General features: G+C 41.2%; 1 protein-coding gene across 1 annotated transcript in view; it reads right to left on the bottom strand.

The window, feature by feature from the left end:
• The window catches only part of cdh23 (cadherin-related 23), a 1,109,092-nt gene that overhangs the window by 418,803 nt on the left and 664,850 nt on the right, over positions 1 to 25,439 (bottom strand). The window contains exons 23-25 of the mRNA XM_059946450.1: positions 10,692 to 10,881; positions 2,174 to 2,319; positions 1,173 to 1,392 (exon numbers count right to left, since the gene is read on the bottom strand). Coding sequence (XP_059802433.1) covers positions 1,173 to 1,392; positions 2,174 to 2,319; positions 10,692 to 10,881 — 556 coding nt within the window. The remainder of the gene's footprint in view (positions 1 to 1,172; positions 1,393 to 2,173; positions 2,320 to 10,691; positions 10,882 to 25,439) is intronic.

The following is a 25,439-nucleotide window of genomic DNA, read 5'->3' as shown; positions in this document are numbered from 1 at the left end:
ATAATTACATTCTGATAATTTTGCCAAATCTTTTGGCATAATGATGCCCAAATATTTGAAAGACTCTGTGTGACATGCCCAGGGGTATCGACTTTCAATTTCTCTTGGTGGGCTATAGTAAATGAAAGTAATTGGGTTTTATCTATGTTGATCTTGTATCCTGATAATTGACCATATTGTTCAAAGGATTGCATCAAATTAGGTAAAGATTATGTTGGTTGCCCTAGATAGATCAAAATGACATCTGCATAACAAGCCAATTTATGCTCTGTCCATTTAATAGTAATTCCCCTGATATCTTCATTTTGTCTGATGTATTGAGCTAATGGTTCCAGATATAGCGCGAAGAGTAGTGGTGACCATGCACAACCCAGTCTCGTGCCCCTTTCTAGGGTAAGACTATTTGATAAATATCCATCGATTTTAATCCTAGCAGTAGGATTGTCATATAGTGCCTGGATAGTTTTAATAATTGTGTCTTGGAAACCAAATCTATGTAAAACTCTGTAAAGAAAATTCCAATTAACCGAATCAAATGCTTTTCAGTGCACAATAGAGACCCATGTCAGAATCAGGTTTATTACCACTCACATGCAACATGAAATTTTTGGGGGGAGGGGGGGAACAATATAATGCAATACATAAAATTACTACAGAATTGTGCAGAAGTCTTAGACACCCCGGCTATATGTATGTGCCTAAGTCTTTTGTACAACACTGCATTTCTGGTGAAGGTACTCCCACAGCGCAGTGATGGTAAAGGGACATCAATGTTTTTCCAAGTCAAGTTAATGTGCGACTTGAAGTGAAGAGATTTCCAAGTGCTTGGCGCCCTTATCATTCCTGTTGGTGGAGGTTACAGGTGTTGTGAGAGTAGCCCAGGAGTACCATTGAAGCTTTTGTAAATGGAACACACCGTAGCCACTGTCTGACTGTGTGGAGGGAATGAATGTTTTGGGTATTGGATGGGGTGAGAATCAAGTAGCCTGCTTTGTGTCAGATGCTTTTGTGCTTCTGGAGTTTTGCTGGAGCTGCACTTATCCAGGCAAGCAGAGAACTTTCCATCACAGCCTTGACCCAAGTCTTATACATGGTGCAGAGACTTTACGGTGCTCAGGGATGAGTCATCTGCTGCAGGACAGCCAATCTCTTGTAGCATTGTGCCTGCTTACCTCGTACAGTTAGGGTGCTGGTGGAACTCCTTGGTACTGCTCCTGCATCACTGGCTATTAACCTCAGATAGTACTCTGCTATCCTCTCCCGGTCCAGTACTGTGGTGGAGGTGATCACACCAGTGCTGGAATTTAACACAAAGTCCAACCTGGGCATGCCCACTTGCATGGAATAGGTAACCAATCCATTCAAACCTTCATCTGGATCCAGTACGGATACCTAAGAATAGAGAAGAACTGTGAGAAAATAGGTGAAGGTAACTGGAGGGAGTGACTTCCCTCCCAGAACTTGAAATCAGGGCAGCACCTCTCCACCCTGTTGTTCAGGTTGGAAAGATACCATAAAACACCGCTAGTCAAAGATATAAAGGTGACAGAAGAAACCTTTCCCACATCCTTTCATTCGCAGATATGGATCTGACTGGGAATTCAGAGATTTGCTGCCCGTTTCTAACCATTCCATTAAATGCTCAGGCATTCCAAGGGGCAGTGTGGAACTGTGGTATGTGTGGGCCAGACCAAGTTCAGATGAAAGATTGCCTTCAGCGGAGTTCATTTGTAAGCCGATTGATTTTACAACAATATTGATTACCACTAAAGGTAGCATTTAATTACAAATATAATTGAATTAACCTCAGTTTGTACTGGCTATAATGTGAGTGCTAATTCACATTTCTAGGCTGTTGATCCAGACATCTCAATGTCTGGCATTGTAACATAACCACAATGCTTCCAATGAATTGGTCACCAGGGCAAGGGAAATGTGCTATTACACCAAGAACACAAGAAATTCTAAACCAGTGTCTCCTATTCTCTGTCTTCTGTAAGTTAATATTCCATTTATTCAGGACTGGATTCAGAGTGGATTTACCAATAACATTGTCAAAGCAAAAGAAAAGACTCCTCCCAGTCCTTCCTCCCCTGCTCACTTTCTCTGATGCCTGCACTATTACACACATCTCATATTTTAACAAGCTTGTAAGCATGACTTGAACAGTTACCTGGAAAATGGATGAGGCCACAGGCAAGCCTTCTGGCACCTCAGCAGCGAATGGCAAATTTTGGAAAGCTGGGTCATTATCGTTGAGATCTAACAGGTTGACTGAAACAACAGTGCTGCTGCTGGCTTGGAGAGCTGGCCTTCCCTCTGCGTTGAAAATAATAGGAATAAAGTCACCATGACTGCTAGCTGTACTTAAACCAGTCTTACCTCATTAAGAGGAGTTTGGGGTGGGGACTATAATGTGGCTCAGTCCTGCTTTCCAGTCCTACTTTGACTGGAAATAGTTCAAGGTCAGCAAATTACCACATCTCTTAAACAGCATGAAGTGCGTTGAGTAAATTATTTTTTAAATAGTTGCTATACAAACACAAAGAGCAAAAGGATTTATGATCCATCTTAATCCTTCATGGACTTGTTCAAGGAAGGACAGCAATAGAAGATCTCATTGCCTTCTTTGTTTCGTACTATGCAACCTCTGAGCAGTTAAGTTAGCTTTAAACCTGCATCCAGGGGAAGACACCTCAAACAATGTGACATTCCTTCTGTCCCACATTGCAGTACAGGATAGATTATACATATGTACAAATCCTGCATACAATGTGAAACTGCAGTTGCCTGTCTTAAAATTTGCTGATGATGGATCCTGCCATTTGTATATCAATCAGAAATTGGTGGACGTTCCAACAGATAACAAATGTTCTATGAATGAATTCTAATGTCACATCTGAAAATTACTGAATATTTTGTAAATAACACTATTCTTTGCATTTCTGGTTAGATGCTAACTGCATTTCATTTGGCTTTGTATCTGTACTCAGCACAATGACAATAAAGTTGAATCAAATCGAATCTAATTTCTAAGAGAAAAACAAAAGACAAACATTAACATAGCACCTTTATAATCCCTCTACCCTCCTGTAAGCACCGCCAAGGGTGTCAAGGTAGCATGCTAGAGTAGCAGTTAGCATAATACTATTATAGTGCCAACTGTATTGGGGTTCAATTCCCGCTGCCATATGTTCTCCGTGAGACCACGTGGGTTTTAGCTGGGTGGTCTGGTTTCCTCCCACATTCCAAAGATGAACAGATAAAGGTTGGTAAATTGTGGGCATGCTATGTTGGTGCTGGAAGTGTGGCATCACTTCCAATCCTTGCAGATTCAATTTGACTCAAACAACACATTTCACTGTACATTTTGATGTATATGTGACAAATAAAGCTAACCTTTCTTTCTTTCCTGTTTCCCTCTTTTTTTATATATATATCCACCTGAGAGAGCAGGTAGGACTTGGTGGTAATATATCATCTGCACTCCCTTGTAAAGGGAGCAACAGCTCAGACAACATGCCTAGACAATCCTTCAAGTAGGACTTGATCCCACAATATTCTAACAAAGGAGCCATGGTGCCACCTCCAGTGAACTTTGCTATTTGCTTCCACACATGTGCACATAATGCTGGAGGAATTCAGCAGGCCAGGCAGCAGCTATGAAGAAGAATAAACAATCAACATTCCAGGCGAGACCCAAGACATACTCCAAAAGCTTGCTCAAATAGGATAAAAGCTGGGAAGTTTCAGGTGGGAATTTTGTTGCTCAGGGACTTGGCTGCTGAAGACATGGTTACGAAAAGTATAGCAAGTAAATTTAGGATCTGGCCTTAAGAAAATCAAAAGTAATATGAAATGAATAGGAACACTGGAAAAATATTTCTGCAATACTTTAAAAGCAGGAACTTAATTAGTGAACTGGAAAGCCAAGTTAATGGGTTTGGAAGATGGAGGATCAGGCTTTTTCCACTGAAGTTGGATGAATTTAGAACTAAAGGTTATGGGTAAGAGGGAAAATGTTTATGGGGCACATGAGTGGGATCTTCTTCACTCTGAGTGGTGAGAGTGTGGAACAAGCTGCCAGCAGAAGTGGTGAATGCAGGTTCAACTTGAACATTTAAGAGAAGTTTGGATGGGAGAGGTATATTCAGGTGCAGTTCGACAGGAATAGGCAGATTAATAGTTTGTCAAAGACTAGATGGGCCAAATGGCCTGTTTCTGTGCTGTAGTGTTCTATGGCTCTACGAACCTTCATTAGAGTATAAGAGGAGACATGGACTTCATTCTGTGAACAACTGAGATGACGGAACACCATACATATTTTACAACTGGATTCCCTTTCCAAGGATAGAACCTCATGCCACTTTTAAGCTGCTGAAGTCATGAAATAAAGGCAAATTTTTTTTCATTAAAATTTGTTTCTGCTGATCTTGATAGCCTGCCATGAGTGATTAATGCTAATATATACAGTGTCAGTAAGCAAGACCTACAAAACATCAGGTTACAAACTGTGTGAGATTTGTGCTGAGGACTGTCGAAGTCCTCTGCTATATTTAAACAACGAGATGCACATTTGCAATGTAAGGATGACGGCTCATGGAGTGTGTTTTCCCAATTACAGAACTAACTGCAACAAGGGAGGCGAGAGAAATCCAAATAATTGCAAATCAAGTTAGCAACATAAAGAGTTCTTCCATTAGAGGGGTATCAGTCACACAGCAGTTGCATCTGTAAAACTTGGAATTAATGCTAACTGTATGACCAACAAAGAGAGAAACTCTGTGACAAACAAATTTGTTCCTTCCTTGGTGCTACACGAGTTGGTCTTGATGAGCTGTGTCAGTACTCAAATATAGCACCTAAAGTTTCAGAGCAAAGGCGAAAAGGAAAACAGATCAGTTTGTGCAGTAGCACTGCATGCATGCTTTCCTTTCTGAATATATCACTCCCTACCTACTTCCCTCTCCTCAAGAGGTGTGTGTATTGACTAGATCAAGGTGGACCCTTCTACGGTTTCAGTACAAGAAGTCTACATTGATAAACAAATGAGGACTCTCCTTCTTTGATTACAGCCATCACACATGAATAAAGATGGACATAACTTCTGTAACACTTTCCATGTCATACTGTCAAAGCAACCCTGCTACATAAACGATCTGCTTGCAACCTATACACCGCAAGGCTGCACTGTTCAAAGTAATTCTGACCAAATAATTGCTCTCTTATTGATGCAGATCAATGGATAAATAATGAATATTGGGCAAGTCATTAGGAAGAACTCCTTTGTTCTTTATCAAGTGTCATAGGCTGTCTCATCCAGCTCAGGGATTCTTGGTGTTAGCCTTCACTAGACTGACAGTTCTCTGACAATGCAGCCACCACTGAAAGAACTGAGTATCCTCCAGCGCTACTCTCCTCTTCCTCAAAAACCCTAAGACGCCCAAAGCTTCTCTTTTTCGATGGATGTATTTGAGAAATTACATTGTGAAATAAATAAAACATAGAAAAATTCAAGATTTTAAAGTAACCTGTGAAATAAAAAAATTAGGACAAGGTCAGAGTCAATCAGCATCAAACATTGCAGTTCTCTTGGGTACCAGAAGGAGCAAGGACCAGAAGTTCACATTGGTTTGGGATTGTGCCAGGATTCCATGACTGGGTATAATTTCCCAGCACTGGCATTTTCACAAATCTTGAGATTATTTGCAATACAAACATGTGAGTTTCAAAAACATGTTAACACTTTGAGGGAGTGGCAAACAGAAACTGAAATGCAACATTCATCCATCAATCTCAACCTGCAACGTTCGCTCACTCTTGCCGTACTTTCATAGTCTCAACTTCCCCATGACTGTAATATCCCAAAACTGCATCTCCCATCACAGAATGAAAAAAGGCCTTTGGCCCACGATCAAACCCCTAATTACATTAATTTTGCTTTCTCTACAGTCTGAGGTTCTACCTCTCACCAACATAATAGGGCAATTTTTAGTTTATCTTACCAACCTGCATGACTTTGACAAAGAAACCAAAGCACCCAGCGGAAGCTCGGTGGTTGCAGGGAGAACATGCAAACTCTACACAAACAGCACCTGGGCTCGGCATTGAACCCTCACTGAAGCAATGAGGCAGCAGTCCTATGAACTGTACCAGCGTGTTGTTCCTCAATTTGGGCACTTCATTTAGTTTCACATCTATTGATTTCTCACAGCATTGTTCTGCAAACCCACAAAATGAACTCAATGCCTTCTATGCCCACTTTGAAAGGGAGAACACAACTACAGCTGTGAAGATCCCTGTTACACCTGATGACCCTGTGACCCCCTTCTCAGAGGCCGATGTTAGGCTGTCTTTAAAGAGAGTGAACCCTCGCAAGGCAGAAGGTCGCTGATGGAGTACCTGGTAAGGCTCTGAAAACCTGTGCCAACCAACTAGCTGGAGTATTCAAAGACATTTTCAATCTCTCACTGCTACAGGCAGAAGTTCCCACTTTCTTCAAAAAGACAAAAATTACACCAGTGCCTAAGAAGAATATTGATGGGCTGCTGTAATGACTAGCGCCTGGTAGCACTCACATTGACAGTGATGAAATGCTTTGAGAGGTTGGTCATGACTAGACTGAACTCTTGCTTCAGCAAGGACCTGGACCCATTGCAATTTGCCCATCGGCACAATAGGTCAATGGCAGATGCAATCTCAATGGCTCTTCACACGGCTTTAAACAAACACCTACATCAGGATGCTGTTCTTCAACTATAGCTCAGCATTTAATACCATCATTCCCACAATCCTGATTGAGAAGTTGCAGAACCTGGGCCTCTGTACTTCCCTTTGCAATTGGATCCTCGACTTCCTAACTGGCAGATCAGAATCTGTGTGGATTGGTGATAATGTGGCGACCCATTTCCTGGCACATCCGAACCGGCTCACAATTAGCCAGCGTTCCGGCTAAGGGAGATAGCCTGCGGGGATTTGCGAGCACAGAGCTTTGGAGCCTCTGCGCCACTGGGGGCAGGTTGAGGGAGGCTTAAAAGTGAGGCTGGGGATTTCGAATAAAGTTTTTCCTTCGACTGCAGTTACCGACTCCATGTCGTAATTTTAACGCTGCGTGTAGCACACCGCTACAATAACATATTTTCCTCGCTGATGATCAACACTGGTGCACCTCAGAGGTGTGCTTAGCCCACTGCTCTACTCTCTGTATACACATGACTGTGTGGCTAGGCACAGCTCAAGTACCATCTATAAATTTGCTGACAATACAATATCATTGGTATAATCTTAGGTGGTGACCAGAGGGCTTACAGAAATGAGATATGTGAACTAGAGTGATGCCGCAGCAATAACCTGGTACTCAATGTCAGTAAGATTAAAGAGCTGAGTGTGGACTTCAGTAAGGGTAAGATGAAGGAATACATACCAATCCTCATAGAGGGATCAGAAGTGGAGAGAGTCAGCAGCTTTAAGTTTCTGGGTGTCAAGATCTCTGAGGATCTAACCTGGTCCCAACATATCAATGTAATTATAAAGAAGGCAAGACAGCAGCTGAACTTTATTAGGAGTTTGAAGAGTCAAGTCAAGTCACTTTTATTGTCATTTTGACCATAACTGCTAGTACAGTACATAGTAAAAATGAGTCGTTTTTCAGGGCCATGGTGTTACATGACACAGTACAAAAACTAGACTGAACTATGTAAAAAAAAACAACACAGAAAAAAAACACACAACAACTACACTAGACTACAGACCTACCCAGGACTGTGTAAAGTGCACAAAACAGTGCAGGCATTGCAATAAATAATAAACAGGACAATAGGGCAAGGTGTCAGGCCAGGCTCTGGGTATTGAGGAGTCTGATAGCTTGGGGGAAGAAACTGTTACATAGTCTGGTCGTGAGAGCCTGAATGCTTCAGTGCCTTTTCCCAGACGGTAGGAGGGAGAAAAGATTGTATGTGGGGTGCGTGGGGTCCTTCATAATGCTGTTTGCTTTGCGGATGCAGCATGTAGTGTAAATGTCTGTGATGACGGGAAGAGAGACCCCGATGATCTTCTCAGCTGACCTCACTATCTGCTGCAGTGTCTTGCGATCCGAGACGGTGCAATTTCCGAACCAGGCAGTAATGCAGCTGCTCAGGATGCTCTCAATACAACCCCTGTAGAATGTGATGAGGATAGGGCGTGGGAGGTGGACTATCTTCAGCCTTCGCATAAAGTAGAGAAACTAAAGTCTATGAACAGAATCCGAACGTACGTGTCTTTTTTTGTCCAGGTGGGTTAGGGCCAGGTGGAGAGTGGTGGCAATGGCATCGTCTGTTGAGCAGTTGGGACAGTATGCGAACTGTAGGGGATCCAGTGAGGGGGGGGGCAGCAGGGTCTTGATATGCCTCATGATGAGCCTCTCAAAGCACTTCATGATGATGGATGTGAGTGCAATGGGACGGTAGTCATTGAGGCAGGACACTGAAGACTTCTTCGGCACAGGGACGATAGTGGTGGCCTTGAAGCACTTTGGAACAGTGGCGCTGCTCAGGGAGATGTTGAAGATGTCAGTGAGAACATCTGCCAGCTGGTTTGCACACCCTCTGAGCACTCTATCAGGATTGTTGTCTGGTCGAGCAGCCTTTCGTGGGTTGACCCTGCACAGGGTTATTCTCACATCGGCCAAGGTGAGACACAGTACCTGGTCATTTGTAGAAGGGGTGGACTTCCTTACCGCCATGTCATTTTCTGCCTCAAAACAGGCGAAAAAGTTATTCAGCGCATCTGGGAGGGAGGCATCACTGGCACAGTCAGATGATGTAGTCCTGTAATCGGAGATGTCCTGGATGCCCTTCCACATGCGCTGCATGTCACCGCTGTCCTGGAAGTGGCTGTGGATTCGCTGGGCGTGTGCACGCTTTGCCCCTCTGATGGCTTGGGACAGTTTGGCCATTGCTGTTGTTAGAGCTGTCTTGCGCCAGCTCTGAAGGTGGAGTCGCGTGTCCTTAGCAGTGCATGCACTTCCGCGGTCATCCATGGCTTCTGGTTGGCACGTATAGTGATGGTCTTGGACAGAGTTACATCATCAATGCACTTGCTGATTTAGCTGGCCACTGATGCTGTGTACTCCTGTAAGCTGGTAGAGTCGCCATCGGTTGCAGCCTCCCTGAACATGTGCCAGTCAGTGTTCTCAAAGCAGTCTTGAAGAGCAGAGATGGCTCCTGCTGGCCAGGTTTTCACCAGCTTCTGAACTGGTCTGGAGCGCCTGACGAGCGGTCTGTATGCTGGGATTAGCATAAAAAAGATGTGGTCTGAGTAACCGAGGTGGGTGCAGGGCTCTGCCCAGTAGGCGTTGGGGATGTTTGTGTAAACCAGGTCCAACACGTTCTCCCCCTTCGTTGCAAAGTTCACATACTGATGGAATTTGGGGAGCACTGACTTAAGGTTCGCGTGGTTAAAATCACCGGTGACAATAAACAGTCCATCAGGGTGTGCGTCCTGCATTTCGCTATTAGCCCCGTATTAGCATGTAATAGCATGTAAGAGATTTGGCATGTCAACAAATACACTCAAAAACTTCTATAGTTGTACTGTGGAGAGCATACTGACAGGCTGCATCACTGTCTGGTATGGAGGGACTACTGCACAGGACTGAAAGAAGCTACAGAAGGTTATAAATCTAGTCAGCTCCATCTTGGGTACTGGCCTACAAAGTACTCAGGACATCTTTAGGGTGTGGTGTCTCAAGAAGGCAGTGTCCATTATTAAGGACCTCCAGCACGTCCTTTTCTCATGGTTACCATAAGGCAGGAGGTACAGAGGCCTGAAGGCACACACTCAGCGAATTAGGAACAGCTTCTTCCCCTCTGCCATCCGATTCCTAAATGGACATTGAATCTTTTCTTTTTTAATATACATATTTCTGTTTTTGCATGTTTTTTAAAAAATCTATTCAATATACATAACTGATTTACTTGTTTATTTATTAATATTTTATTTTATTTATTTTTATTATTAATAATATTTTTTCTCTCTCTTCTAGATTATGTATTGCATTGAACTGCTGCTGCTAAGTTACCAAATTTCACATCGCATGCCGGTGATAATAAACCTGATTCTGATTCTGAAAATGCTGGGTGCAAGACTTCCATTTTCACAAACACAATAAAACCTGTAGATGCTGGAAATCCAAAGGAACACGGACAAAACACTGGAGGAACACAACAAGCCAGATAGCATCTATGAAAAAGAGTCTTCCTCGTTCCTTTCCAGACCTGATGAAGGGTCTTGGCCCAAAACATCGACTGTTTACTCTTTTCCATAGATGCTGCCTGGCTTGCCAAGTTACTCCAGCATTTTGTGTGTGTTGCTTTCATTTTCTCAAGGCTGTATCCCCTATTTTTACCACACCGAACATCTCCTAGATCATGCCCCTAGTCATCGACTCTCAATCCTTTGCTTCCACCTCTTTCCTACATTCTGGAAGCAAGAATTTAATTTAGTGAAACTCAATCCGAGAGCCCAGCTTCAACAAGTTCCATATACAGCTTAAGCATCATGTACCCATTCCTCTTGACCACTTCTGGAAACTTATACCAAAGGATCAGTTACCAAATTGGACACAAAATACTTCAAGTAAGTATTGGAAAGCACATAAAGCAAAGATCAATATGAGGTTTAACTGCTAAACAAACTCATCTATTACTCACGGTCTGTGACAGAGACAATGATTTTTCTCATCATTTCAGCATCACTGGCATCCATATTCTCTCTGTCCAATACTGCTCCTGAAGTCCGTATCTTTCCTGTGGTTCTGTTTATTCGATAGAATGGGTTGGGTGGGTTGATAGTATACACAACAGAGCCATTCTCAGCCAGGTCTGGGTCAAAGGCTGACACCTGTGGAAGGGACATAATTGGTATTGGGTTCATTATTGTCACATGCACCGAGATATGTATAACATAGAACAGTTCAGCACAGAACAGTCAGTTTGGCCCATGACGTTGTGCCAATTTTAAACTGCTTGAAGATCAATCCACTATTTTCTACAAAGCTCTCCAATACTTTTTTATCCACATGTATACCTAAGTGTCTCTTAAATGCCTCTACCATCACCACTGGAAGCATGTTCCATACACCCACCACTCTCAGTGACATCACTCCAGTACGTTCTTCCAACCACCTTAAAATCATGTTAGTAATTCCTGCCCTGGATGTTCACACTATCAATGCCTCTTATTATCTTATACACCTCTATCACATTCTTATCCTCCTTTGCTCCAAAGAAAAAAGCCCTAGCTTACTCAATCTTTCCTCCTAAGGTATTTTCTAAATCAGACAGAAAACTGGAAAATTTTTCGTGCATCCTCTCTAAAGCTTCTACATCCTTCATATAATGGAGTGACCAGAACGGAACACAATATTCCAAGTATGATCTAACCAGGGTTTTGCAGAGCTGTAACATTACTTCGTGGTTCTGGATTCAAGCTGCTGACAAATGAAAGTCAACACACCATGTGCCTTTTAAACCAGCAGCTTTGAGGAATCTATGAATGTGGACCCCAGTATCTCTCTGTTTCTCCACACTGCGAAGAATCTTGCCTTTAACCCTGTTTTCTGCCTTCAAGTTTGACTTTCAAAGTGAAATACTTCATACTCTTTCCGATTGAACTCTCCTCAGCCCAGCTCTGCATCTTATCAATGTCTCATTGTAACTGAAGACAACCTTCCACAACCTTCATGTGATCTGCAAACTTACTAACCCACCCTTCCATCCAAATCGTTTACAAAGAGCAAAGAAAAAGGGTCCCAGAACAGAACCTTTGGGGACACCACTGGTCACCAGGAAAATACACTCTATTTACTCCCACCCTTTGCTTTCTGTGGGCAAGTCAACATTGAAAAGCTTTTGTTTATATGCAGTCCTAACAGATCATTACATACACAGGCACAAAAGGAAAACAGAATATAGACCACTGAGCTCCAGTTTCAGAGAAAGTGCAGCAAAGCTAGATAACTAAAATGCAAGGACCATAATGAGGTAAAATTAAAGATCAAGAGCTCATTGAGGTACATTCAAGTGTCTGGTATTAGAAGGAAAGAAGCTGTCTTCAGTCTTGGTGGTAAGCATTCTTAAAATTTTGTTTCTTCTGCTCAATAGGAAAAGGTGAAAAGGGAGAATGACTGGGTTGGGAGAGGCTCTTGATTATGCTGGCTTCTCTGAGGCAGTGGGAAGTCTAGTTGGAGTCAAAGGAGAAGAAGGAGGTTTGCTTGATAGACTGGGCCATGTTCACAATGCTCTGCAATTACTGGCACTCTTGGGCAAAGCAGTTGCCGTACTAAGCTGTGATGCATCTGTTCAGTAAGCTTTCCATAGAGCATCTGTAAAAAAAAACGGTGAGTCATCAGGAATAACATGGCAATTTTCCTGATGAAAGGCCTTGGCCCAAAATATCAACTGTTTTTCCTCTCCAAAGATACTCCCTGACTTGATGAATTCCTTGTGCATATTGTATGTATTGCTCTGGATTTCCAGCATCTGCAATATCTCTTATGTTTATGCCAGATTTCCACAGCTTTCTGAGGATGTAGACGTGCTGGTGTGCAGTTCTGGCCATAGCATTCACATAGTTGGAGCAGAATCAATTTATTGATGATATTTACGCCTCAAAACATGATGTTTTCAACCATCTCCACCCAGAACCTCTGATGCAGTGAGGGGCGTGTACTGCAACCCACTTCTTCAAATCAATGACTAATTCTTTGATCTTGTTAGTAATTTCTTTGATCAGTAGAGGTAGAAACTGAGTTACAAATCGGATACCTTTTAACAGAGGAAACCATCCCAATGTGTTTCACAAATCGAATTTGACAGTGAGTAACATAAGGGCCACTTTCCAAAGAGTTGGTCAAGGAGGTGGGCTTTAAGGAGCTGTTCACAGGAGAGACAGATGGAAAAACTTAGCCTGGGAATTCCAGTGTTTAGGATTTAGTGGCCAGTAGAGGAAGGATTAAATTTTAGCAAGAACGTGAGACTTAAATGTAAAGGTACTTCGCAGAGCTAATGATGTTTGAGGTTTACAGTAATCTTAAAAAGATTATAGAAGACATATGGAAAGATAAAGGGGAAAGGGAATTGAAATGGGGTTCGACAGTCGCATAGTGCTTAGTGCAACACTTCACAGTACCAACTGTAAGATTAGAAGTTCAGTTTCTTTTTACATAAAGTTTTACCATCTTTTCCCAACTCAACTTCAACGGATTTCTCAGATTTGATTTTTACCTTAAATCCTTGTCAGAAGGGATTAGTTGCTTTTATTTACAACATGATTATGAAGATACAACCAGAAATGTCTGATAGAATTAAACAACAATGGGTAAAAGAACTTCGCTACAATATACCAACAGATAAATGGGAAAAAATTTTACAAATGGTTAATTCTTCTTCTATATGTGCTAAACATGCTTTAATACAATTTAAAATTGTACATAGAGCTTATATGTCTAAAGATAAACTTGCTCGATTTTATTCTCATATTAACCCTCAATGTGATAGATGTCATTCAGAAGTGGCTTCACTGACCCATATGTTTTGGTCATGTCCTACTTTACATAATTATTGGAAGGACATATTCGTTACCATTTCCTCAATTTGGAACATTGATTTACAACCTAACTTTATTACTGCAATCTTTGGTATACCAAATGAGGATGGTAATCAGTTTTCTCCTTCAATCAGACGAATGATTGCTTTTGTAACATTAATGGCCAGAAGGTCTATATTACAAAATTGGAAAGAAGTAAACCCTCCTACCACGTCTCAGTGGCTTTTTCAAACTATTTCTTATCTGAGTTTGGAAAAAATTAGGAGCACAATTTTTGACTCGTCAATTAAATTTGAAGAAACTTGGGGACCGTTCATCCGACATTTTCATGTGAATTAATTTGGCCTTTCCCAGACCTTCTCTTTGTTTATTCTTGTTCAGGTATGGAGTTCCGGAGTTCTTTGACACTATCATATACTTATAAACTGTTATTATTGCCCATGTTAGTTTTAGTTTAGTGCTTGTTTCATATATATATTTTCTTTCACACATTTTTAATTTTTTTTTTCTTTTTCTTTTGATGATTAGTTTTGTTTTTTTTCATATATAATTATATAGACTTGATTGATTAATGTACTTTTTTGTTGTTGATGTTTAATAGGATATTATTATCCTATTATTAATGTAATCTTAAGTCTATTGTATTCATAACCTATTCATTATTTTGTTATGTTTTTTTTTATATTTATATGAAACTCAATAAAAAGATTGAAAAAGAAAGAAAGAAGTTCAGTTTCTGCTGCTGTCTGAAAGGAGCTTGTATGTTTCTCCTGTGACCATGTAGATTTGCTCTGGGTGCTCCGTTTTACCCCCACATTCCAAGGACGTGTGATTTAGGGTTAGTAAGTTGTGGGCACACTATGGTGTCAATGGTAGCATGATGACACTTGCGGCACATCGGTGACTGTGTTGGTCACTCATGCGAGGCAATGCATTTCACTGTATACTTTGATGTACCTGTGACAAATAAAGTTAATCTTCTAAAAATCTTCAAAATCATTCCTTCAGGAGCAAAGGGACACTGAGAGTTCAGGACTGGATAGTGGATGATGGGAGGGGTTGGGGAGGAGAGAGAAATTAGGCTGAAAATTAGGTTTAATAAGGGAGACAGAACAAAAATAGAAGGGATAACTGAAGAACACCAGACAAAGCAGAGGAAAGGAATAAAATCATAAATTAGAACAACTGACAGGTCAATAGAAACAAGAACCAGGCTTTTTATGAGTGTGGATAAAGTTCAAAAATATTGGCTAGACCGCCAATATCTAATGAAATTTAATGAAAGCAATAAAAGTTTTACTTTCAACCGGACTCTCCTTGATGACAAAGATGCTGAATAGTCAGGATTGTAACAGTACTAAGATTTTTTAAGTGTGTACAGTACAACAGAAGGTAATCAGGGCAAATGAGGAGGGCAGAGACTGTGCAGAGAATTGAAGGCAAGTGTGAGAATCTTTAAGCCAAAACTAGAATATTGTTTAACAGTGAAACATTATGGAATACAGAGATACAGAGGAAGCTGGGAGCCCCTTAGCATGCAGGTATAATATGAAATTTGAAAGCCAAATGGAATGTTGATCTCACAATCAAGAATGTAAGGGGCAAGTCTTTGTACAACCACATCTGCATAGAGTTTAGGTTTCTGAGGGAAATGCTTGCATTAGAAGTTCAGGAAATGTTAATTCTTAAGACGAAAAGTTTTATCTCTGTGTAGCTTGGGCCTATACTCATAGGAGTTTAAGAGAATGAGAGGTGTTCTTATTGAAAGATAGAAGGTTTTAAGGAATATTGAGAAAGTTGATGCTGAGAGAGAATTTTCCTTCATGGGTGACATTAGAACCAGGGTACAACATTTTAATATAAGGGGCTATTTATTGAAGAGGTGAAAAGTAATTTGTTCTCTCGGAGGTTGTCGGGAACTTTGGAATTATCTTTCTCAGCGAGATCTGGAGGCAGGGTCAGTGAATATATTCAAGGGTGAGATAATCAGATTCTTTCATTGCCAATTGGGGATAAAGGTGGAGACCACAATCAGATCAGCATTATCAGACAGAGATGGTCTACAGCTCACTCCTACACCATTTTTTCCATTGGCACAGTGCTATTTTGAAGGCTCGACACAAAGGTTTTAGTTGAGTCTGAATGCTGAAGGTGCAATTCCAACTCCAGGACAAAAACATATAATCTAGTTAGTTGTCAGAGAAGCCATTCCTTGGTTAGGAGATCAACCGCTTGTTGGGTTAGTTGGATGGTCTTAGTCATAGAGTCAAACATCCTGGAAACAAGCCCCAGTGAGTCCATGCTATCCATCAAGCACCCATTTACACTGTAGATTTTCATAAACGAAGCGGCAGGGGCATTTTAAGTTTAAGGGAAAATGTAACAACTTATTGTCAACCAAACACAGAACATAAAGTTCGGTAAAAACTACACGTCATTACATCATCATGTCAGACTAGCCTCTTAAAGTGAACTCCAATTCAATGTCAGTGGTCATGAATTATGCAGATGTTTCCACATACATTACCTTACAACACTATTCATAGAGTCAAAGTGAACTAGAGCACTGAAACAGGCCCTTCAGCCCATCTAGTCCAAGCTAAACTATTCTTATATTAATCCCACTTTATTCTGCCCACATTCTCTTCAGCAAACTCAGGCAATTTATAGAGGTCAACTGACCTATCCTTGGGATGAAAGAGCAAACTGGAGCAGCTGGAAAGCCATGCAGTCACAGGGAGAACATGCAAGTTATAGGTCAGTATTAACCCAGGGTTATTGGAGCTGAAAGGCCACAGCTCTACTAGCTGTGCCACTGTGCAATTCTTACTATAAGCAACACCACCAAAAGAGAAATAGATGCAATGCAATTCATCGTATTATATATTTATCACAAACTGGTTATTTGATATGTGTACAATTCCTCTTCAAAATACAGAATTGGTGTACAGGTTTATGAGACATGATAAGGAAGAAAATAAATAAGTCTTTATTTCAGACAAAGCGCTTAAAAAATAACCATCTAACAACTTGCTTATCATCGTCATGAATAAAGCAACCACAACGTAGCAAAATCATTGTACAATCCTGTCAAATTCAGTCACTGTGTGATTCTCTTCAAGAAACATTGCCCAGAAAATTAGCTGTCATAACTAATTCTAACTCTCCCTTAATTATCAACTCACTTTGTTCTGGGTTTATGCACAAGGCTCTGCCAATTCTCTATTTAATTGTTTCAGCTTGAGGAGGTGAAGATTCATGGAGCAGATTCCGCAAATGCCAATATGAATATAATCACAGATGCGTCGTGATATTTAATTGTGCAATTATTATTGGTCTATACAACATAGACAATTTTGCTGTAAGTATATCATTTCAGGATGGCGACAACTAATCAATAACTTAAATGCTAAGAAGCCAGGAACAGCATCTATATTAAACCTACTCTACATTCACATTAATGCTCAAGTCATATTTATTACTCATCTGTCTTGCAACATGCATCAAGTCTGATGAACTATTGTGCAATAAACATTGTCAATGGAAAAGGCAAGTTAACTCTCTGTTCCACTCAAGTACATAATATACGGTAATAAATTACCTCGCCTCATCTCTCAAAAATAACCTCATGCTTTGTTTCAGCGAATGAAATGAATGACTGCTGCTATTCAGGACAAGAAGCCACCGGTTACGTATCAGAGTGAATGGTCTATTTGCTGCTTTAATTATTGTTTGTTAAGAAGTGGAAACTATATTTCCTAAACTGGAAGAAAATTCTGAAATTCGAGGTGTATAGGGACTTGAGCATCCTCGTGCAGGATTCCCAAAAGGTTAACTTGCAGGTTGAGTTGGTGGTAAGGAAGGCAAACGAGATGTTATCATTCAATTCTCGAGGACTAAAATATAAAAACAAGGATATAGTACTGAGGTTTTATAAGGCATTGGTCAGACTGCACCTGGAGTATCGCGAGTAGTTTTGGGCCCTATATCTGACAAAAGATGTGCTGGCATGTGGAAGGTCCAGAGGAGAATGAATCTGGGAATGAAAGGGTTAATGTATGAGGAGTGTTTGATGGCTCTGCCGCCTATTCTTGTTGGAGTTTAGATAAAAGACAGCAGACCTCATTGAAACCTATTGTGTATTGAAAAGGCTAGATAGAATGGATATGGAGAAGATGTTTCATATCATGAGAGAGTCTAGGACCAATGGGTACAACATCAAAATAGCGGGGTGTCTCTCCCTCTCCCTCGTTACAACTCTTCAAAACTCTCTCCTAGCTTTATTAGACCTGATGATTTTTGCCCTTAACATCCCATCAGGCAGTGAATTCTGTATCACCAGGTGGAAATCTTACTCCTCACTTCTATTGGTTATCACAAAAGCACATTAAACAAGATCGCGCTGATGAAACACGATGACATTTTACAAAACTTCTAAATATTCTTCTGAACTTCACTGCAATTTGCAGCCTGTAAATTCCCATTTATGTATTTTTGAACCATTGTAAAGAACTAGCAAGTTCACAATCTTTTGAAGGACTTGTCAATATGCCAGTATGGCACCATGAAGTGGATGAAGGTACATCACTATAGCCAGAAGGGAGGGAACCACAAGCCAGACTTAAAAGGTGAGATGTGAAACATCCTCCACCCAATATCTTGTGAGTAAATATATAGTCACTGGAGAACAGGACTGAGGACCTAAGGGTAAGATTGCTATATCAGAGGGAAATGAGAGATTGCTGCATTCCGTGCTTCACGGAGATATGGCTCACCCAAGACTTGCTGGACACCTCGGTGAAACCCAAGAGTTTCTTGATACACTGGATGGTCTGGACTCCTGACTGAGTCTATATACCACCAAAGGCCGATGTTAAGAAAGCACTCAAGTATTGAGTAGGGCAATAAACAAACAAGAAACAGCCTATCCTGACCCCTTTCAAATCATTGTCGGGAACTTTAATCGAGTTTGTTTGAAGAAATCTCTGCCCAATTATCATCAACATGACACCTGCAGCACATGGGGTCCAAACACACCCAATCACTGTTATACCACGATCGATTAGGAATGCCTACCCTTCTATGCCTAGACCACATTTTGGGGATCTGACCATCTGGTTGTCCTCCTTCGACCTGCATTCAGGCAGAGGCTAAAGAACAAGACTCCAGAGATAAGGACAACAAACAGATGGTTGTAGGAGGCAGAGGAGCTGCTATGGGATTGATTTGAGTGGCTGGACTGGGCCACGTTCAAGGACTCATCAGAGGATCTGAAAAAATATGCCATAGCTGTCACGGACTTCATAAAAACAGTTGTAGACAAGTGTGCTGTGTATTTAATATTTCAGTAATATTTGAGTAATATTGTAAATATAGTTTGATTAAGCAAACTTTGTTTCTTACATAATTCATTACAGGTTATTCATTACAGGTAAAAGTGCATAAATGGCCTATGTCATTACACCACCATGTTAAACGAGTGTGCCTCACTAAAGTAAAACAAAATAGACACATTTATCCCTGGGCTCCCATGTTTTTCTTTCTATTAGTTCACAGAGTTACAAAACATGACAGGGTGTGTCCCCACAAAACCATTTATTTTTTGAGTCTTCCCCAACCAGAAGCCCTTTATGGACCAAGAGATCCGCAATCTGCTGACGGCCAGATCTGTGGCTCTCATGTCAAATACAAGAGATCCAGGTACGATCTCCAGAAAGTCATCTCACAGGCAAAGTGGCAATTCCAACCAAACTTGAATCACTGAAGGATGCTCCACAGCTGTGGCAGGGCTTGAATGCTATCACTTCCTACAAAATGAAACCAAGTGACTTTGGTGACAAGCTTTTGTGCACGGATGAGATCAATGCCTTCTATGCTTGCTTTGATCATCAAACATGGAGGCACTTTCAAAAACTCCCACTGCCCCCAACGACCCTGAGATTTCAGTCTCTGAGGCCGTCATGAGAGCATCCCTCAGGAGGGTGAGCCCATGGAAAGCATCCAGCCCTGGTGGGATTCCTGGCTGAGTGCTAAAGACCTGGGCTGATCAACTGGCTGGAGTGTTCACTGATATCTTTAACCTCTAGCTTTAGCAATCTGAGAAACCCATCCTCTTCAAGCAGGCTTCAATTATACCAGTGCCTAGAAGAAAATGGTGACCAGCCTCAATAACTATCATTTAATAGTACTTACCTAAACTGTGATGAAGTGTTTTGAGAGGTTGGTGATGAAACATATCAAGTTATGCCTGAGAAACAATTTGGATCCATTTATTTTGCCTATCATTACAAGTGGTCAATAGCAGATACTATTTCATTGGCTTGTCACTCAACCCTTGAACATACATACATGACGATGCTCTTCATTGACTAAAGCTCAGCATTCAATTCATTCCTCAAAACTAATCAATAAGGACAAAGACCTAGGACTCGATACTTCTGTGTGTAACTGGACTCTCAATTTCCACACCAGCTGACTGAAGTCAGTCCAGATTGGCAACAACATCTCCTCCACAATCACCATCAGCACAGGGTGCACCACAAGGCTATGTGCTTAGCCCACTGCTCTACTCACTTTATACTTATGACTGTGAAGCTAAGCATAGCTCCAATGCCGTGTTCAAGTTTGTTGATAATGCCACTCGCTGAATCAAAGGTAGCGACAAATCAGCATATAGGAAGGAGATTAAAAATCTAGTTGAATGGTGCCCCAACAACCTCTCACACAAGATCAACAAGACCAAGAAGCTGATTATTGACTGCAGGAGGAAGAACGCTGAGGACTATAAGTTGGTTCTCGTTGGGTGATCAGAGGCGGAGAGGGTCATCAACTTTAAATTCATCGGTGTTATAATTTCAGAGGACTTGTCCTGGGTCCAGCACCTAAATGCCAATAAAAAGAAAGCATGGCGGCACCTCTACTTTCTGAGAGGCTTTTCGGCATATCATCTAAAACTTTGACAAACTTCTATAGATGAGTGATGGAGAGTACAATGACTGGTTGCATCATGGCCTTGTATGGAAACACCAATGCCTTTGAACAGAAAAGCCTACAAAAAGTAGTGGGTACAGTCCAGTCCATCACAGGTAAAGCCCTCCCACCATTGAGCACATCTACTTGGAGCATTGCCGCAGGAAAGCAGCACCCTTCATCAAAGACTCCCACCAATTAGCTGCTCTTCTTGCTGCTGCCATCAGGAAGGAGGTACAAGAGCCTCAGGAACCATACCACCAGGTTCAGGAACAGTTATTACCCCTCAACCATCAGGCTCTTGAACAAGAGGGGATAACATCACTCAACTTCACTTGCTTCACAACTGAACGGTCCATAGCCTACGGACCTTGCAAGACTCTTCATCTTATGTTCTCATTTTCTCAATACTCATGCTTATTAATTATTATAATTATATATTTTATTTCTTTGTATTTACTGTGAATCCCCACAAGGAAATTAATCTCAGGGTGTATATGGTGACATCTATGTACTTTGATAATGAATTTTGAACTTGAATTGATTTTACTGCTACTTACAATTCCCTCTTCTAAAGGATTAGAATCTTCCTTACAACCTATCTAACCTCATTATTTTATATACGTCATTTGAAACTCCCCCATTTCCTTCAATGCAACAAAACTCTCAGCCTAGAGAGACTCTTCTCATAGTTATAATTCTTTAGCTCTGGCACTTTCTTCATCAACTTGCTCTGCACTCTAACCCTGTCACATATTTCCCAGTACAGTGACTAGATCTCCATATAGATTTCTAGCTGTAACCCAAATGATGTTGGAAGAAGTTCCAGCATAACCTCTCTTCTCTTGCCTTTTTGCCTCTGCCAATAATAGGTACATTGCTTGAAGAGCAACCATGATCCTTCATCACATATTAGTTTGATGCCACAATAAATGCAAAGAAACAAAATCAAATTCAAAGCCAAAACCTAAGTATAAATTTTTATGAAGTACATATACATTCAGCAGCCATTTTATTAGGTACACCTGTACAGCTGCTCATTAATTCAAATATCTAGTCAGCTAATCATGTGGCAGGAACTTAATGCATAGAAGCATGCAGAAATGATCAAAAGGTTCAGATGTTGTTCAGACCACAACATCAGAATGAGGTTGAGAATGGCTTCTCCGACAGCGAAATCTAAGTCCGAAATGAATCGCTGGGCGGTGTGTTTTAGGCCCAGAGTGATTTGCCATGGCAAGGCCTGGATCGTAGTACGTTCGGACAATTTACAAGTCAGCCCAGATATTCTAGGGGCTCCTCTTTCCTCGACGCAAAGACTGCCTCCAGCTGTTGTGCTTCATGTCTACAAACTTTGTAGCAACATGATCCGCTAATATCAGACATTCCATCTCTCTCAGAAGTTCCTGGAGTCTCCCGCATATTGATAGTGACTCCTTGACACCCGCAAATTATATACAATATCCTGGAAATCGATTTTTTTGAGAGGGAGAGGGAGAGCAGGAGGGAGGAGGGGAAGGGAGAGTGGGAGGGAAGAGGGGGAGGGAGAGTGGGAGGGAAGAGGGGGAGGGAGAGTGGGAGGGAGGGGGGAGGGGGAGAGAGAGTGCAAGCGACAGATGTAGCAAGAGAGTGGCAAAGAGAGCATCCTGATTGGTCTCTCTTTGTGCTAAGTAGACCTATCAGTTTTCTCTGTGGGCGGGCTTTGCAGTCGACCTCTCTCTCTCTTTCATTGTCCATCAGTTCAGTTCAGTGTCCTGCAGTGCCATGGCAGAGTGTTTCAAAAAAAGAAAATATATAACGTACTTCACCCCAGACAACACTAAAGTGTACCCCTGCCTAATAGGAGTCAAAAATAATGACAGTGTTGCTCGCTGCACTGTTTGCAACAATGACTTTTCTTTTGCCCATGGTGGGTTAAATGACTGTAAAAGACAAGTTGAGCTGAGTTTAACAGGTGTCATTCATTCATTAGCATAGCTAACTTTATTTAAACTAGCTGGCTAGCTGTTAAGGGGTTACTCTATTGATGTCCTACATGATGAGGCCAAACTCCCTGTAGACTTGCTTAAAGTTGTAGCAGAATAAAAAAAATTACACCATGATAATATAAGTACATTTTCATGTCAATTGCTCATTGACATCTACTACAACTTTGAGAAAAGTTCCAAACGAAGAGAAGACCTAAAACAGTTTGAAGATTTCAATTGTTGTGTTCTTTCATAATCGAATGTCCTGTATACATACACCCTTGGAGGTCGACTGGGGGGGGTGGGGGGAGTATGAGGTTGCAGGGGGTGGAGTTGGTGGTGCTACCTCCCTGAAATGAGTTTTTGCAGGGTGGGGTGTTTGTAATATGATGAACTGAAAGTCAAGGCTTTGGGCCTACTCCGAGCTGCTCTATGGATTTGGATCTAAGGACTCAATTTGGTTCAGAATGCTGTTCTGGTTGCTCTCTTCTATCATTTGGATGATTTGTTTTGATTTTTTTTTCTCTTTCTCTGTGGTCACTGGGGGCTGGTCTTATTATTTTTAGCTGGGTTCTTTCTGGTTCCTTGCTTCTGACTGCCTGTTAAGCAAATAAACCTCAAGGTTGTATAATTTATACATTATTTGATAATAAATGCTCTTTGAATCTTGAATAGGGAAGAAATGTGATCTAAGTGACTTTGATCATGATTGGTGCCAGACAAGGTGGGTTTTAGTATCACAAAAATTGCTGATCCCCTGGGGTTTGCAAGCTCATCAGGCTCTGGAATTTACAAAGAATGGTGCAAAAAAACAAATAAGAACATCCAGTGAACAGCAGCTCTGTAGATGAAAACTCTCTGCTAATAAGAGTGAAAGCAAAATGGCCACTCTGGCTCAAGGTGACAGGAAGGCAACATTAATTCAAATAACCACGTGTTACAACAGTGGTGTGCAGAAGAGCATCTCAGAATGCATAAAACATCAAACCTTGAAGTGGATGGACTACAGCATCAGAAGGTAACACCGTTCCCCTCCTGTACCTATTTAAGTGGACACTGTATATGTTGTTGCCATATGCAACCTTAAGGTTCAGTTTCTTGAAGGCATTTACAGGAAAATAAAGAAATACAATAGAATTCATGAGAAAGTATACAAAAACAAACAACCGATGTGCAAAAGGAGACAAATTGTACCTGAGAACTGTTGTAAAAAGACTTTGAGACTGCAGTTTGAGTTGTGAAGTTATCCATGCCGGTTCAGCATTCTGATAGTTGTACCGTAATACCTCTTCTTGAACCTAGAAGTGTAGGACCTAAGGCTTCTGTCCCTTCAGTCTGATTGTATCAGCAAGCACAGAGCATGACCTGGATGGTGAAGGTCCTTGATGATGGATGCTGCTTTCTTGTGCCAATGCTCCTTTTAAATGAGCTCAAATGATGGGAAGGGCTTTGCCTGTTATGGACTGGGCTGCATCTACCACTTCCTGTAGACATTTCCATGTCTGGACATTGGTGTTTCCATACCAGGTCATGATGCAATCAATCAGGATACTCTCCCCTGTGCATCAATAGACGATGGTTGGTGTTTTTGGTGACATGTTGAATCTACGCAAACATCCAGAAAAGTTGAGGTGCTGTTGTACCTCTTTGTGATGACACTTCTGTGCTAGCACCAGGGCAGATCCTCTGATATGATAATACCTAGGAATTTAAAGCTACTGCACCTCTCCAGTTCTGATGCCCTGATACGGACTAGCTTGTGGAACTCCAACTTCTTCCTCCTGTAGCTGACAATAACCTCTTTGGTTTAACTTACACTGAGCGCAAGGATGTTGTGATATACTTCAATCAGATTTTCAATCCCCCTCCAATAAACTGGTTTGTCACCACCTGCCTTCTTACCGTCTCACCTCTGTAAACACACTACAGGATCCCTTTACAGTCCTGAGCATCCAGTGGTGACAGAACCTTAGTTGGTGCTACTTTCCCACAAAGCCCTTGCGGAGGCTACATTGAGCTTCACAGCAACCCTCAGCATGTTCTCCTGCAGCCAGGAACATGCCAGATTGTAGTATTCACCTATGGACATCTTGTTATGTTACAAGATCAACATGTTACAGACAAACCAAAGTGCCTTCTTCACTGAGTTGATGACCTTCCAGCAAAAGTTGAAGTTTGTCTTGTCTCCTACAATATGCATTGTATCATGCTTGGTTACAAATAATGCCTAGAATTCTGGTAACCTTTTCAGCTCCCCTGTTATTACAGTGCTAAATCATTTGTAACATCCAACTGAAGAAGCAGAAGTTTCATAATCCTCATACCTCGACAGGCATTGCTGCACTTACCCATTTTTCAGATCAGTATTAGGTTAGATTAAATGCAGAAGATGAAGTGACAAGGTTGGAAACCACACGTCCTGGCTGAAAATGAGTTCCTGACAAAATTGTAATGGCCATTAAACTTCTCTGGACTTCCATACTTGCAACTTCCATGGGAGAAATTTTGTTGACTAAAGTTGAGGAGCTTTAAATGAACTGCATTGATTTAGAAGTCTCACCATGGTTTATAAATCCCTTTAAATAGCTCTCTCCTTCTCTTCTCTCTCTAACCATTTCTAAAACCCATAGATTTCTGTCATCTTCCAACTTTCTTAATTCCCCTTGTGATTATCGCCCTAGCTTGAATTCTCTTCCTAACCCTTCTTCCTTTAATTTATGTCTTTAACCAAACTTCCAGTCATCTGTTGTTTTATTTTGGCTTAGTGTCAAATTTTATTTGACAATATAAATAAAACATCTTTACTGTGTGGTGATTTCAGCCTACACAAAGGGGAGTTATATTATTTGGAATCATGGCCAGTTTACTAATCTGATATCTAAGCTCAACAACAAAGTTCTGAGACATACAGACTTC

Source organism: Hypanus sabinus, chromosome 21, assembly GCF_030144855.1.
Source record: "Hypanus sabinus isolate sHypSab1 chromosome 21, sHypSab1.hap1, whole genome shotgun sequence".
Classification (NCBI taxonomy): domain Eukaryota; kingdom Metazoa; phylum Chordata; class Chondrichthyes; order Myliobatiformes; family Dasyatidae; genus Hypanus; species Hypanus sabinus.
This window is presented reverse-complemented; position numbering and strand designations above follow the sequence as displayed.